Source organism: Festucalex cinctus, chromosome 4 (genome assembly GCF_051991245.1).
Source record: "Festucalex cinctus isolate MCC-2025b chromosome 4, RoL_Fcin_1.0, whole genome shotgun sequence".
Taxonomy (NCBI): Eukaryota; Metazoa; Chordata; class Actinopteri; order Syngnathiformes; family Syngnathidae; genus Festucalex; species Festucalex cinctus.
The window spans coordinates 30,550,961-30,568,868 of NC_135414.1; the positions used below are offsets into that span (position 1 = coordinate 30,550,961).

At 40.9% G+C, this 17,908-nt stretch overlaps 1 protein-coding gene across 1 annotated transcript; it reads left to right on the forward strand.

Moving 5' to 3' along the window:
* The first annotated feature begins 4 nt into the window (after positions 1 to 4).
* On the forward strand, positions 5 to 17,750 carry LOC144018093 (uncharacterized). The gene is made up of 5 exons (XM_077520236.1): positions 5 to 359; positions 11,416 to 11,561; positions 11,680 to 11,728; positions 11,852 to 14,661; positions 14,825 to 17,750. Exons 1-5 carry the CDS (start codon positions 110 to 112, stop codon positions 17,069 to 17,071), a joined length of 5,502 nt encoding a protein of 1,833 aa, XP_077376362.1. The 5' UTR covers positions 5 to 109; the 3' UTR covers positions 17,072 to 17,750.
* Positions 17,751 to 17,908: the final 158 nt, after the last annotated feature.

Here is a 17,908-nt window from a genome sequence, read left to right on the forward strand (position 1 = left end):
GTAACTGGCCTCCATTTTGAACACGATTGTCAGCCATATTTCGACCAAGCTAACTGCTCCAAGTGGTTCTCGTCGTCGTTAACTTCAGCTACAAGATAAACGTGGCGCCATGTCAACGGACGACTTTCAGACCAAATACGCCTGTTTTATGGACGGTGTGGTGAAAAGTACAGTCGAGGAAACGACCAAACTTTTCGAAACGCTGGTCGACGAACTCAAGGCGGAATTATCAAAGGTAAAGACGGAGAACGAGGCCCTGAAAACAACATGCAGACAAATAGCGGAGACGAAATCCTTTGTGAACAGCGTGGCCGGTCAAAGCGGCCGCCCGAATGTCCAGGATACAGCCGTGCAATGCGGTGAGTGTGACTTTTGTTCGTCTCCAAATTGCTATCGGATCATCTTAGTATTATGTGAACACGCATTTTGTTCGACGATCGTAGCAAATTTAACTCCACACCCATGTGTAACCGTATGGACCCTTTTGATAAAGAGCAGTGACGTTCGTTGTATTACTTGTCGGTTTACCGTCTTTCCCGTTTGGCGAATTACGGCAGCCGTAGTTTCGATAGTAAAACCAGCCAAGAATGAGCCGTTCGGGTTCTTTTGAAACGACCGCATTTCACCGTCACGTTTCCCACACTCTTCTCTCGTCAAATGACAGCTCTATAACCACAACCTGATTTCTGGGACAGTGCTTGAAAATAGTTTTGGATTAATATGAATAACGGATTCGTTGTAGAAAGAGATTCGGGAACTTAAAAAAAAAAAAGAACTACATTTTGATTACAAAGATGGGGGGAGCGGTTATTTTGCAAAGCTGTATTACTGCGATTACAGTAGGTTGGTTGTGGTGATTGTTAATAGTATTTAAACGACTTTTAATCACATTTTTGATATCAAAATAAAGGTCCAATGTGTTTCAGTGAGCGCAGAGTTTTCATTTACCGAGTAAAGGCCGCCATTTTGACTCGTGACATAATTGTGACGTAAGATAGGAAACATGGTGTTGTAGGCTTCTGGGAATCGGTTATTTTGCCGTGAGTCATGCACAGCCTCGCTTCCCCTACTTCCGTCTCTTTTCACAAAGACTTCATTTTGTTTTGACACAGAAACTTGGCTGTTGCCAGCCTAACTCACTAAAATCTCACTGATGTTTCTCGAAAGGAAAATATTGTGCTGCTAGTTTGAATTTACCGAAAAATTAGTGCTGTATCTGTTTCCATTTTGCAGCAATTAGAATTAGAATTTTTAAGTTTCATCATTCACAAATCCGTTTACAACTGTGGGGAATTCAGCTTGTTTTAATATGGCCCTGGTTGATGTCTTATAATCTGCTGCCACATGCTGGCCGTTTTTATAACTACCATTTCTTCAAGTGTTCTCTGCAGCAAAGAGGCTGCGTCAAAGCCATCTGTATGCTCTAGCATAAAAACAAAACATAAATAACGTATAAATACGTCTTTGGGACACTTACAACATTTAAAATAGAACATAGTTATACGTTTTTGGGAACCACTGAGTTAATCTAATTAATCAATTTTAATCACATATCTGCTAAAAGTCCCAAATAAAGAATTTGAATTCTAGGACATGACAAAATTACACAATTTAAAAACCAAACGTACTTACCCATGGTAGAAGAGCGATGGTAGAAGTCCCAGAAATAATGTCCAAAAAGCATATCGATGTGAACAACAGGCAAGCGTGGCTATTATTTACAAGTAGCGCGTTATATACACGGTTATCGTGTGAACTGAAATTTCCGACATGAACCCCCGTGATCTTGTGGTCTCGCGGGTGCATATTTCCGGACACGCACAGCTCACACAACGCACCCGCGTGTGAAGTGCAGTCCGTACGGATGCCGTACGGGAACCACTCCGAAAAATGAAAACCAGTTGGTTGCACATTATTAAGTGGGAATGTGTTTTTTGCCATTTGTATTCATAATTGTTCTTTAACCAAGCAAAAATATATACACATATATATTAGTCCTGTCAAAGTTAGTGTTAACAAATTAATTAATCACAACAAATTATCACAATCATGTATTAACACAGATTCAGCACACTATTAACTTTGACCACCGACAATTCTTTAGATGACAGCGGATGGTTACGTTAAAGGTAGCACAGGTTGGGTTTGAGCAATAAACATATTTAATAAATGTTTGCGTATGATGTTCAGAATATTTATATATATATATACAATAGGGCTGCACAATATATCGAAAAAATATCGATATCGGGATATTGGCCCTTGCAATATGCATATCGCAAAGGCAATAAGTTTTATATGGAATTTTATGCTTTTTATATGAATTTGACCAGTCAGATGCTAACTAAAATGTGCATCGCCATTCAATAGTTGAAAATTATCAAGACATAATTACAACTAGAGCTGCGAGCAGCTATAAAGGGCCCTCGCAACCCGGGCCACGTTGGGGTATTTGCACGTCGGGGTACTGGCATGCTGGGGTACTGTCAAATAGGAAACCATCTAAATTTTAAACGTTTTTGCCATGCTTTGTGTTTGTAAAGTTTCATGGAAAGGCCAAAAATGATGCACAATTAACAAAATAAAATCAAAATGGATTGGCACATGGCTATATAGAATACTTTTTGAATATATTAGGTAGGGGTGTTAAAAAAAAATCGATTCGGCGATATATCGCGATACTACATCGCGCGATTCTCGAATCGATTCAATTAAAAAAAATCGATTTTTTTTTTTTTTTTTTTTTTTTTTTTTTTTTTTTTAAGAGCTCAGAATTGTTCATTCGGTAGTCTTACCGATTCAACGTCTTATCATCATTGCCTTTTTTTTTGTGTGTGTGTGTGTGAATCAATTTTTAAACTTCCATTTTTAATGGAAAAATATTCAACAAAACGTCTGACTTCGGGTTAGGATTCACACCGTGAGCATGGAAGAATGTTATATGAACGGAACATTAAGCCTTAATATTTTATTTTAATGCTGTTCAAACATGAAACAGATTACAACCTCTATAAGACTGAAATTTCAGATAAATAAATAATACATTTTCATATAAATCTTACACTCTACAAGCTTACTGATTAGTATTTTCTAAATTTGAATGAAAAAAAATCGCAACAATCGACTTATAAATTCGTATCGGGATTAATCGGTATCGAATCGAATCGTGACCTGTGAATCGTGATACGAATCGAATCGTCAGGTACTAGGCAATTCACACCCCTAATATTAGGCATGCCTGCCAATATTCACACATCTAGCTGAATCATATAATCGGAAAGACTTCATAAAAATGTCTAGAGGGCGCTATTGAAGCATTTATTGCAAATTTAATAAGAAATCTCTAAAATATTCATGCTTATGACAAGCCTGATGTGTGTGTAAAGTTTCATGAGTTTTTGCACATGTTTAGACCAAAAAAAAACCAGCATTTTACTTGGCAAACAATGCATCGCCATGAAACGGTGTGGGACAAAATAAATAACTTTCGATAACTTTGTATCTTAAACATCTTAAGATGAAGCACACCAAGTTTGAAGACAGTCGGATAAATTTTGTAGGAGGAATTCGTTAAAATATGACCCCTAAAAAAGGCCACAAAAAATGGCTACAAATCCCAACGTAAATCAAAATGGCGGACTTCCTGTTTGTTTTGGAAGATGGTTCCAAGAGACTATTTTGTACATCGTGGGCTCTTATGTATGCCTCTAAATTATCATAGCGCTAGGTGAAACGTACAACCGGGAATGCTTCGTTAAAGAGGAGTTTTTTACCTCAAAATGTGATGACCGGCCCTTACGGGACTTCCTGTTGGGTTTAGCACATGGCACCAATAGACTTTTTTGTACATTGTGGGCTGTTAAATTTGTCTCCAAATTTTCGTAGCTCGAGCTGCTTCGTATAACTGTGAATGCTTCATTAAGAGGGAATTTTTTCCATTGCAAACTGTGCATGCCACGGCAATAGCGTGCGACGAAATAAAAAGCTTTCAATAACTTTTCATCTTCAACATTTTAAGATGAATCACACCAAGTTTGGAGATGATCGGATAAACTCTGTAGGAGGAGTTCGTTAAAATAAGACCCCTATGAAATGGCCCAAAAAATGGCAACACGTTCCAAAGTAAATCAAAATGGCGGACTTCCTGTTCGGTTTAGCATATGGTTCAAAAAGAGTTTTTTGTACCTTGAGGGCTGTTACATATGTCTTCAAATGTTGGTAACTCTAGGTGAAATGTACAGCCGGGAATGCTTCATTAAATAAGAATTTTGAAACACAAAATTTGATGCCTCGCCTCTGGCGGACTTCCTGTTAGGTTTAGCATATGGTTCAAAAAGAGTTTTTTGTAGATCATAGTCTGTTACATATGTGTACCAATTTTCGTGGCTCTCAATTAAACGTACCACGGCAATGCTTTGTTAAGTAAGAATTTTGAAACTGTAAATTTGATGCCCCGCCACCGTCATATAGTATGTCAAAAACTTTAGATTTTTTACCATGATGTTGTCCCAGGTGTTGAGATGGTACAGCCCAAGTTTGAAGTCAATCGGGTTAACCGTGCAGGAGAAGCGGGCAAAAGTATGACCCCTGTAAATGTGCAAAAATGGGCCAAAATTGGACATTCAAATACTCATACCTCACTTCCTGTCTATTTTAGGGTACACATATCAAAGAGGTTTTTGTTCATCTGGATGTGCTACAGGTGCCACACAATTTTCGTAGCCATAGGACAATCGTAGCGGGACAGGGATCCGTTAAACCTATGTAGGTGGCGCTACAGAGCCATTTTTCATGTATCATGTATGGCGACTTTAAAATATCAAATTTTTCGCCAGGCCCGATCTCCGTGTAAAGTTTGGTGAGTTTTCGTTCATGTTTAGTGCCTCAAAAATGTGGTTGTTTGCGGAAAAGAATAATAACAAAGAAAAAGAAGAAGAAGAATAATAACTAGAGCTGCGAGCAGCTATAAAGGGCCCTCGCAACCCGGGCCACGTTGGGGTATTTGCACGTCGGGGTACTGGCATGTTGGGGTACTGTCAAATAGGAAACCATCTAAATTGTAAACGTTTTTGCCATGCTTTGTGTTTTTAAAGTTTCATGGAAAGGCCAAAAACGATGCACAATTAACAAAATAAAATCAAAATGGATTGGCACATGGCTATATAGAATACTTTTTGAATATATTCGGCATGCCTGCCAATATTCACACATCTAGCTGAATCATATAATCGGAAAGACTTCATAAAAATGTCTAGAGGGCGCTATTGAGCCATTTATTACAAATTGCACAACAAATCTCTAAATAAAATATTCATGTTCCAGACAGGTCTGGTGTGTGTGCAAAGTTTTGTGAGTTTTCACCCATATTTAGACTCTCAAAAAAGCATTTTTCTTCACAAACAATGCATGGCTACAGCAAAGGCGTGTGACAAAATAAAAAAATTCAATAACTTTTCATCTTAAATATCTTAAGATGAAACACGCCAAAGAATGAAGACGATCTGATAAGTTCTGTTGAAAATATGACCCCTATAAAAGGCCCCAAAAAATGGCTACAAATACCAAAGTAAATCAAAATGGCAGACTTCCTTTTTGATTCAGCATATGGCTTTAGAAACCTTTTTGTAAGTCTTTGGCTGATAGGTATCCCAATTTTTACAAATCTAGCTGAATCATAGAACACAAAACATTTGCAAAAGCTTCATAAAAATGTCTAGAGGGCGATATTGAACCATTTATTGCAAATTGAATAAGAAATCTCTAAAATATTCATGCTGATGACAAGCCTGATGTGTGTGTAAAGTTTCATGAGTTTTTGCACATGTTTAGACCCCCCCAAAAAAGCAGCATTTTACTTGGCAAACAATGCATCGCCATGACAACGGCGTGCGACAAAATAAATAACTTTCGATAACTTTGCATCTTAAACATCTTAAGATGAAGCACACCAAGTTTAAAGACAGTCGGATAAATTTTGTAGGAGGAGTTCGTTAAAATATGACCCCTAAAAAAGGCCCCAAAAATGGCTACAAATCCCAACGTAAATCAAAATGGTGGACTTCCTGATTGGTTTAGCATTTGGCTCCAAGAGACTTTTTTGTACATCCTGAGCTCTTATGTTTGCCTGCAAATTATCATAGCTTTAGGTGAAACGTACAACCGGGAATGCTTTGTCTGTTTAATCAAAACGCAAAATATGGTGTGCAATTCGATGCATTGCTATGGCAACAGCGTGTGACAAAATAAAAAACTTTCGCTTACTTTGCATCTTAAACATCTTAAGATGAAACATACCAAGTTTGAAGACAGTCGGATAAATTTTGTAGGAGGGGTTCGTTAAAATATGACCCCTGAAAAAGGCCACAAAAAATGGCAACAAATCCCATCATAAATCAAAATGGCGGACTTCCTGTTTGGTTTAGCACATGGTTCCAAGAGACTTTTTTTGTACATCGTGGGCTCTTATGTATGCCTGCAAATTATCATAGCGCTAGGTGAAACGTACAACCGGGAATGCTTCGTTAAAGAGGAGTTTTTTAGCTCAAAATGTGATGCCCGGCCCCTGGGGGACTTCCTGTTGCGTTTAGCACATGGCACCAAGAGACATTTTTGTACATCCTGGGCTGTTACATATGTCTACAATTTTTCGTCGCTCTAGCTGCTTCGTACAACTGGGAATGCTTCATTAAGAAGGATTTTTTTCCTTCGCAAAAAGTGCATGCCACGATAACAGCGTGTGACGAAATAAAAAACTTTCAATAACTTTTCATTTTCAACATCTTAAGATGAATCACACCAAGTTTGAAGATGATCGGATAAACTCTGTAGGAGGAGTTTGTTAAAATATGACCCCTATGAAATGGCCAAAAAAAATGGCAACACATTCCAAAGTAAATCAAAATGGCGGACGTCCTGTTAGGTTTATCATATGGTTCAAAAAGAGTTTTTTGTACCTCGAGGGCTGTTATATACCTCTACAAATTTTGGTAACTCTAGGTGAAACGTACAGGGTATGCTTTGTTAAAGAGGAGTTTTTTTTAGCTCAAAATGTGATGCCCGGCCCCTGGGGGACTTCCTGTTGGGTTTAGCACAGGGCACCAAGAGACTTTTTTGTACATCTTGGGCTGTTACATATGTCTACAAATTTTCGTAGCTCTAGCTGCTTCGTACAACTGGCAATGCTTCTTTAAGGATATTTTTTTTCCTTTGCAAACAGTGCATGCCATGACAACAGCGTGCGACGAAATACAAAGCTTTCAATAACTTTTCATCTTCAACATCTTAAGATGAATCACACCAAGTTTGAAGATGATCGGATAAACACTGTAGGAGGAGTTCGTTAAAATAAGACCCCAATGAAATGGCCAAAAAAATGGCAACACGTTCCAAAATAAATCAAAATGGTGGACTTCCCGTTAGGTTTAGCACATGGTTCAAAAAGAGTTTTTTGTAGGTCATAGCCTGTTACATATGTGTACCAATTTTCGTAGCTCTAGATTAAACGTACAACCGGCAATGCTTCGTGAAGTAAGAATTTTTAAACTCTAAATTTGATGCGCCGCCGCCGTCATATAGTATATCAAAAACTTTTCATTTTTCACAATGATGTTGTCCCAGGTGTTGAGATGGTACATCCCAAGTTTGAAGTCAATCGGGTTTACCGTGTAGGAGAAGTGGGCAAAAGTATGACCCCTGTAAATGTGCAAAAATTGGCAAAAATTGGACATTTAAATACTCATACCTCACTTTCTGTCTATTTTAGGGTACACACTTCAAAGAGGTTTTTGTTCATTGGGATGTGCTACAGGTGCCACACAATTTTCATAGCCGTCGGACAATCGTAGCGGGACAGGGATCCGTTTAACCTATGTAGGGGGCGCTAAGGAGCCATTTTTCTATTATCATGTATGGCGACTTTAAAATATCAAATTTTTCGCCAGGCCTGATGTGCGTGTAAAGTTTGGTGAGTTTTCGTTCACGTTTAGTGTCTCAAAAATGTGATTGTTTGCGGAGAAGAAAAAGAAGAATAACTAGAGCTGCGAGCAGCTATAAAGGGCCCTCGCAACCCGGGCCACGTTGGGGTACTTGCACGTCGGGGTACTGGCACGTTGGGGTACTGTAAAATAGGACAAGGACCATCTAAAATGTTTTTGACAAGCCTTGTGTGTGCAAAGTTTAATCAAAACGCAAAATATGGTGCGCAATTCCCAAAATAAATTCAAAATGGCGGACTTCCTTTTAGGTTTAGCATACGGCTACAGAATACTTTTTGTAGGTCTTAAGCTAATAGGTATGCCTCCCAGTTTTCACAAATCTAGGTCAAGTCATCTTTAGTTGTGTATCGCTTGAATCATACAATTGGAAATGCTCCATAAAAATGCATAGAGGGCGCTATTGAGCACAACGTTGGGTTACTTGCACGTCAGGGTACTGGCACGTTGGGGTACTGTTACATGGAACAAGGACCATTTAAAATGTTAGTTTTTTCCATGCCTTGTCTGTGCAAAGTTTAATGAAAAAGGCCAAAAATGATGTATAGTTCCCAAAATAAAATCAAAATAGCGGACTTCCTCTTTGGTTTGGCAAATGGCTACATAATACTTTTTTGTAGGTCTAGCATAATCATACAATCGGAAATGCTTCATAAAAATGCCTAGAGGGCGCTATTTATTGCAAATTGCACAATAAATCTCTGAAAATTCATGTTCATGACAAGTCTGATGTGTTTGCAAAGTTTCATGAGTTTTCATGTGTATAAAAAAAAAAAAAAAGCAGCACTTGACAACTGTTACATGGAACAAGGACCATTTAAAATGTTAGTTTTTTCCATGCCTTTTCTGTGCAAAGTTGAATGAAAAAGGCCAAAAATGATGTATATTTCCCAAAATAAAATCAAAATAGCGGACTTCCTCTTTGGTTTGGCAAATGGCTACATAATACTTTTTTGTAGGTCTAGCATAATCATACAATCGGAAATGCTTCATAAAAATGTCTAGAGGGCGCTATTTATTGCAAATTGCACAATAAATCTCTGAAAATTCATGTTCATGACAAGTCTGATGTGTTTGCAAAGTTTCATGAGTTTTCATGTGTATAAAAAAAAAAAAAAGCAGCACTTGACAAACAATGCATTGCTATGGCAACAGCGTGTTACAAAATAAAAAACTTTCGATTACTTTGCATCTTAAACATCTTAAGATGAAACACACCAAGTTTGAAGACAGTCGGATAAATTTTGTAGGAGGGGTTCGTTAAAATATGACCCCTGAAAAAGGCCACAAAAAATGGCAACAAATCCCATCATAAATCAAAATGGCAGACTTCCTGTTTTGTTTAGCACATGGTTCCAAGAGACTTTTTTTGTACATCACGGGCTCTTATGTATGCCTGCAAATTATCATAGCGCTAGGTGAAACGTACAACCGGGAATGCTTCGTTAAAGAGGAGTTTTTTAGCTCAAAATGTGATGCCCGGCCCCTGGGGGACTTCCTGTTGGGTTTAGCACATGGCACCAAGAGACTTTTTTGTACATCCTGGGCTGTTACATATGTCTACAATTTTTCGTCGCTCTAGCTGCTTCGTACAACTGGGAATGCTTCATTAAGAAGGATTTTTTTTCCTTTGCAAAAAGTGCATGCCACGACAACAGCGTGTGACGAAATAAAAAACTTTCAATAACTTTTCATTTTCAACATCTTAAGATGAATCACACCAAGTTTGAAGATGATCGGATAAACTCTGTAGGAGGAGTTTGTTAAAATATGACCCCTATGAAATGGCCAAAAAAAATGGCAACACATTCCAAAGTAAATCAAAATAGCGGACGTCATGTTAGGTTTAGCATATGGTTCAAAAAGAGTTTTTTGTACCTCGAGGGCTGTTATACACCTCTACAAATGTTGGTAACTCTATGTGAAACGTACAGCCGGGTATGCTTTGTTAAAGAGGAGTTTTTTAGCTCAAAATGTGATGCCCGGCCCCTGGGGGACTTCCTGTTGGGTTTAGCACAGGGCACCAAGAGACTTTTTTGTACATCTTGGGCTGTTACATATGTCTACAAATTTTCATAGCTCTAGCTGCTTCGTACAAATGGGAATGCTTCTTGAAGGATATATTTTTTTCCTTTAAAAACAGTGCATGCCATGACAACAGCGTGCGACGAAATACAAAGCTTTCAATAACTTTTCATCTTCAACATCTTAAGATGAATCACACCAAGTTTGAAGATGATCGGATAAACACTGTAGGAGGAGTTCGTTAAAATAAGACCCCAATGAAATGGCCAAAAAAATGGCAACACGTTCCAAAATAAATCAAAATGGTGGACTTCCTGTTAGGTTTAGCATATGGTTCAAAAAGAGTTTTTTGTAGGTCATAGCCTGTTACATATGTGTACCAATTTTTGTAGCTCTAGATTAAACGTACAACCGGCAATGCTTCGTGAAGTAAGAATTTTTAAACTCTAAATTTGATGCGCCGCCGCCGTCATATAGTATATCAAAAACTTTTCATTTTTCACAATGATGTTGTCCCAGGTGTTGAGATGGTACATCCCAAGTTTGAAGTCAATCGGGTTAACCGTGTAGGAGAAGCGGGCAAAAGTATGACCCCTGTAAATGTGCAAAAATTGGCAAAAATTGGACATTTAAATACTCATACCTCACTTTCTGTCTATTTTAGGGTACACACTTCAAAGAGGTTTTTGTTCATTGGGATGTGCTACAGGTGCCACACAATTTTCATAGCCGTCGGACAATCGTAGCGGGACAGGGATCCGTTTAACCTATGTAGGGGGCGCTAAGGAACCATTTTTCTGTTATCATGTATGGCGACTTTAAAATATCAAATTTTTCGCCAGGCCTGATGTGCGTGTAAAGTTTGGTGAGTTTTTGGTCACGTTTAGTGTCTCAAAAATGCGATTGTTTGCGGAGAAGAATAATAATAAGAATAATAATAATAAGAATTCCTACAAAAACAATAGGGCCTCGCAGCGGCACCGCCGCCGCCGCTGCTCGGGCCCTAATAAGAAGAATTCCTACAAAAACAATAGGGCCTCGCAGCGGCACCGCCGCCGCCGCTGCTCGGGCCCTAATTAATTAACTAAGATTACATGAAGGTTGCTTATTTTGCCCCATGAAAAATGTTTTTCTGCCATTAGGTAATAAAAATGTAATTTCTTTAGGTACATGTTAAATATCGCAATAATATCGATATCGCTATGTTCAGCAAGTATATCGCATATCGCATGTTTTTCCAATATCGTGCAGCCCTAATATACAATTTTTAGTAGGATATCCGAATACCAAAATATTCTATGGTGCCGGCAGCCCTCGTCTCGGTGATGGATGGCTGCATAGTGCTCATATAATGCATTCATTTTAGGATGCTAATTTGACTTTGTGCAAATGTTTGCAGACCTTCTTCCTTGCCATCTTTTGCTGATAGAGCAAGCAGTGGTGCACCACATAGATGAGAAAGGCAGGCAAAGTAATGAAGGTGAAATGGTGTACATCCTGCTCAATGACCATGACGGAGATGTTGAAAAACTTCCAATGAATGAGGTGTGTATTTGTTCATATGTTGGATTGATCTGTCTACCTCACAAGCCATTAGCGCACCTCTTTACAATAGGCCAGGTTTGTTTATTTGTTGAGCAAAATTTGTCTTTTTATTTCAAAGGTTTCTGAACTCGATGTAGTCGGCGAAAACAAATTGTGTGCAGTTGAAGGTGAGAAGTGAGCAGACTGAAAATATTACCACACATTTTGAAATTGCACTTGAAAAGGTTTACAGACTTTAAATGTTGTGTCAGTCCATTCAGTCTCTTTTATTTCCTCCTGACCTTTGCTAGATCCGCCACCAACCTCCGCTTTTGGAAATGAAACCAAATGCCTCGTGATTGACCACCAATATTCAAAAGAAGAGCGCAGACAACGCCGCGACGCTCAAGTGACCGCAGTTCACCCCAGTTTGGAAGAGGTTCGCAATTTAAATGAGGCACATAATCAGTCAACAGGGCCAATAAATGATCTGACCTCACTTCCTACAATTAGTGCTAACACGGAAGTGGCATCCAATGCCGGTCAAATATTAGCATCTCATGATCATATGAAGAATTCACCAGCCAGCCTAACGGCTTCATTACCACAAGCGCTGACACACCCGCTTGGAATTCGTAGCAGGTCTGCAATGGTGCAGGATGCAATGCTACTCATTGAAGCAATGAATCAGTCAAAGCCTCATACCGCCCCACAAGAAAAGCCAACAGCCCAAGACTTGTACACTCGCTCTGTTGTTATTTCACCATCTGTGGTCAAGTCTCCGGTACCTACTCAAGCATTTCCCTCACAGTCACCACCAACCAGCAACGGAAGTCGTAAAGCCTCAGAAAACGTGTCAACAAATAGGACACTTTTTGTTACTAATGCAACTGAATCCAGCAATTCTAAGTCCCACATTGGAGTTCCAACAGAGCCCCATAGAAAACACGGTGTGGCTTCTTCTGACGTTGCATCTACATTATCATTGACGGATACAATAAGCAAATCGCTTGAGGAGAGAAAATTAGACGTACCATTGGACCCCATGCCCCAAATAGTCTCTGTGTTTTCTAAATCAACATCCGCTCATCCACAACGTATGATCGCTCCACTGTCCCAAAACCAGATCTTACCTGTCACGTCAACAGTGGCCGCTGCCCAGAATAACGGCACGCCTCAGTCATCTTCATGTTCAGTACCTTCTCAGGGGAAAAAAGATGCTTCCACCACAACAGCTGCTCCCCTTGACACGGCAATCGGTTCAGCAGAACAAAAGGCAGGCTCTATGCTGTGCAAAAAAATCAAAATAATCATTCGGAAAGCTCCAGACGGGGAAAGCCAACCACAACCGTCTGAGACGCAGGTTGCATCCAGCGACCAGAGTTCAGTTGGATCAACAGTCACCATATCATCACATAGGCCAAACGCAAGTGGAAAGGAAACGCCATTGCCGATTGTACCGACTCCATTCGGTTTATCCCCATTTTCATCCCCACAACTTGAATGTTCATCACAAAAGACATATTTTTGTGAAAGTTTAGAAATATCTCTTGGGGAACCAGCCGCGACATTGTCAACGGAGAGTTTACCACTGTCAACACAGCAATTGGAATCTCCATCACCGGAGACGGACATTGTTGGAAGTTTAGAAGTAACTTCTGGGGAACGAGCAGCATCATTGTCAACTGAGAATTTACCAATTAGCAGCCCATTGTCATCCCCAGAACTGGAACGTACGCCACAGCAAACAAGCATTTGTGAAAGTGTTGAAGTTACTCCTGGGAAACAAGCCGCATCATCGTCAACTGAGAGTGTACCAGTAAAATGGCCACTGACGTCCCCGCAACTGGACCGTCCATCACAGGAGACGAACATTTGTGAAAGTTTAGAAAGAACGTCTGGTGATGAAGCCACATCATCGCCAATTGAGAATTTACCAATTAACAGCACATTGGCATTCCCAGAACTGGAACATCCACCACAGCAAATGAGCATTTGTGAAAGTTTAGACGGAACTCCTGGGCAACAAGCAACATCCTTGTCAACTGAGAGTTTACGACCGTCATCACCCAAATTGGAGCCTCCATCGCCGGAGACCAACATTTGTGAAAGCTTAGAAGTAACTCCCGGGGAACAAGGAACATCACTGTCAACTGAGAATTTACCAATCAGCTGTTCATTGTCATCCCCAGAACTGGAACGTCCGCCACAGCAAACGAGCATTTGTGAAAGTTTCAAAGTAACTCCCTTGGAACAAGGAACAGCATTGTCATCTGAGAGCGTACCAATAACTTGCCCATTTTCCCTGCAACTGGAATGTCCATCACAGGAGACGAACACATGTGAAAGTTTAGCATTAGCTTCTGGGGATGAAACCACATCGTTGAAAAGTGACAGTTTACCAAATAACTGCCCATTGTCATCCCCAGAACGGGAACATCCGCCACAGCAAACGAGCAGTTGCGAAAGTTTTGGAGTAACTCCGACGGAACAAAAAAGAGCGTCGCCAACTGAGAGTGTACCGATAAACTCTTTTCCACTAGTCCCCGTCATCAGACTGAAAAGGCTTCCAAATCTGGCATCGTCCACTGGATCCTTCTCGGTTTCGCAACTGTTTTGCCATGAAAGCCAATCTGGAATTGTCCCACCAGACAGCGCTTCATCTTTGACCAGCGATGAGGCATTCAAGTCGACAGACTGTCCGTCGGGAGTGGCTGCACCATCAATCAGCTTGCGTCCCGGTTCAAAAGAAATTTCTTTAGCTCAAACTTTAACCGTCTCTACATTATCAGATAAGGAATCGGCCTGCCCCACCCTGGGAGAGGCACTGGCCACTGGTTCATCTCCTTGTACACCTTCTAATGTGTCTGAACCAGTCTCAGAGAAAACAACAACAATGGAGTTTGACAAGGCCAAGATTTCATCCATATCTGACCAAGAAGCTCTTAAAACTGACCAGTGCACTCTGAATCGAGGTTTTGTTTCACCAAATGGCAGTTCTACTACTCCTGTTCAGTTAATCGCCATCACCGAGGACTTACCAGAACCTCGTTTACAATCGCCCAAAATTCAGATCCTTGCAGGGCGTGCAGTGGCACCTGGAATTCAAGATGCTGAAAAGGTAACGTAGAAGTTGCGACCCTTTTGCGTCTTAAAAAATATATTCAGTAGCTCATACAAATGCAATGTTATAAGTAACACATTATTGATAAGACTAACATTGATTGCTTGTGTTTCTTCACAATACAAAACCTGAATAAAATGCTATCATTTCGTTTTTGTAGATGTTGACAAATGTGTCTGCGGATGGCCAAAGTTCATGTGGTGATGAAAGGACCGGTTCTGATGGGAGGAGAAAGTCGCACAAAAAATCCATCATTGCCCGTCTTGGAATTCACCTCAAAACGTACTCGCGGAATAAAAGAAGAAAACCAAATGCGGAGCCACTTGCAGAGGAGCCAAGCGTCCCCGGAAGCCGCAAGAAACTCAGATTAGACAATGTTAGTACTGTTGAACAAGATTCTACCGAGAAGCTTCTTCCTGCTTCCACAAGTGTAAATCTTCCCTTGAGTCCCGCAGAGCCACGAAAAGAAACTGCGCGTTCCCCACTGACTCTCAGGAAACAACAGATGAGTACAAATATTACTGAAAGTAAGACTGCATTTGAGCCGCCTCCTGTTAATCCCCGAAAACCAGTTGTAAGCTTGCGTAGGTTATCTCTCAAAGACACCCCGGGCAGCGCTTCAATTCTTGCAAAAAACGTCACCCGTGTAAGGCCAACAAGACGTGCGTTGAAGTCTGGCGGTCTAAAAATGGGAGATGCTATTGAACGCGTTTCAATCAACTCTGAAAAGTTTGTCGTAGCGAAAGATGGCGCAAGCAAACCGTTTGCATCTACCATCTGTCCAAGGTCGACCTCAAGCGCAGTTACTCGCGTGTCAAAGACAAAATTATCCCCGCTGAGTCGACGTATGTCCAACACGCGTGCCAGTAATGCTGTCTCTGAAAAATCCGTCAATTCTAAATCGAGTCGTAGGTCGGGTTTTACTAAACCCAAACCCGCTGTTACAAAAACGACACACGCTGCTGTGATAACTGCAATGCCAAGCGCAAACGAAGCTCGGGAGATCGTAAACAAGTTGAAAGCCGCTAATTTGTGTCTATGGACATTTACGGGTGACGCTAGTGCTGTAGAGACGACATTTTCGCCGACAAGTTCTAAGAGCTGTCTCTCTCCAAAGAAAGTTGCTCGTGTTAAAAAGACCCCGTTGAATAGTCCTCAAGACCAGGCTACCGGTTTCAAGACGTCTCCTACTCCTCCAGGGACAAAATTAACTCAAGATTGCAGCAGCCCCAAAAGGTCTCCGTTGCCTCCCGTCGCTCAGAACGAGTCCAGGGTCGTTAAAAATGTTAGCAAAAATAAAAATTCCAACTGTGAATCTCTCAAGACTTGCAACATTTCGAAAGAGACAACCTCAAAACGGAAATCGATAGCGGGGGGAACTGGTCCCTCAGCTGCTCGCTCACCAAAATTGGCTAAAAATTGTGCCAGTTCAATTCAGACTGCGAAGAAATCAAGATTCAATGAAAAATATACCCTGACAGAAAATGTTACGGTACAGAATGCAAAAAATGGGGCCAGTTCCAGTAAGACTGGAGACAGTATTGCTAAAAAATCTAAATTAAATCGAAAGTGTACCGTTGAAGAAAATGTAAATGAATTAGCCAACACGGCAGAAGCTCCCCCTGTAGCCAAAATTAAACAAACTAAATCAAACAAAGCTAAGCAGGCAATGAACCGCCATCAAGGCACTAAAATGGGGAACAAATGCACTTCTGGAAGCGTGAGCAGTCCTCCTGAAGCGCAAGCGGGAGAAGCGAAAGAGGTCGAAGCGTCCCAGCAGCCTCGAACCGCCGCTGGTGGACAGCTGCTGATCAAGAACCAATGTGGGGATTGCGGCCGTGTTCTGAGCAGCAGCACGGCCCTGGAGAGTCACGTCAGTCTGCATACCGGACACAGACCGTTCTCGTGCACAGTGTGTTCAAAGAGCTTCCCCGACGCCAGGGGTCTGAAACGTCACACCCGAGTGCACCGCAACGGCAGGATGCACATTTGCCAGCAGTGCGGGAAGGGTTTCGTCTACGGTTTTGGCCTCAACAAACATGTCCAGATGGTCCACGGAAAGATCAAGCCTTTTGTCTGCCAGATCTGCGGCAAGGCGTTCTTCACGCAGCGAGACGTGGAGACCCACATACGGACGCACACGGGGGAGAGACCCTTCCACTGCCATTTATGCGAAAGGAAGTTCGTCAGGCGCATGGAACTCAACGCGCATCTGAGGTGGCATCGCGGGGAGAAAAGACACTGGTGCCCGTATTGCGGCAAAGGATTTTTAGACCAGAACAACCTGAAAAGACACAAGTACATCCATACGGGAGAGAAACCACATTCTTGCCCACATTGCCCGAAACATTTTACACAGTCCGGACATCTGAAAAAGCATGTTAAAAATGTCCATAAGATTGAGTGAGAGAAAGAATTGCAAAGTTTTGTTCGACAGTATTTCTTTCATTACAAACGTCTCTCGTGACATGTTTTGTATCATAACAATATTTAATGTAGGTGTGTGAAATGAAATTTAATGGTTATGTATTTTTCTGTATTTGCTAGTTAAAGGCGCGTGAACGCAAGTGACCGAGTTTTTGCAGATTTGCGACCCCTCGCATTTTCCTGACCCGGTCTTACCTTTTTAGCAAGAAGAAAGCAAGCTGTGGGTCCAGTTTGGTCTTCTTCGGTCTTTCCACCTACACCAGTATTAACGCTGCGCCAATATTGACGAACATCCTTCCCGCGACGCTTGTGCGACTTCAGTTTTGCCGTTTTTTGGTCACACTTGACAGGTGTTATCCTTTCCTCCAACTAACACTCCTTTAATTTTAATGACTGCAGTGGACCCCTGCTATTCGTGGAGGAAAGGACCTGGCCCATGAATAGCAAAAAAAATCGGCATATTATTGACGGCCATTGAAATGTATTGGTCAGTCTTGGGTTCTTGACGGGAATTGACGATTAACAGGAGTGCCCAGCGTTGATTATTTTTAACCTTATGTGTCCAAGGAGTTGACTTTAAACCTTGTAAATGGCTTTGAAATGAATTTTATGTATGAAAAAAATAATAATTCTGTGTAAATAAATTTGGATTGATTGAGCCTACAAAAGTTGTCTCAAAGATGAAGCTTCACTTCTCGCCGCTGTCCTCATTCCTCATCGCAACAACGTGGCACCTCTTGTTTAACAATTGCAGTATAAATTGATTTGTTATTCTCGTTAAATTAGTCCAGATGATACATTTTTGAAAGACGGAAAT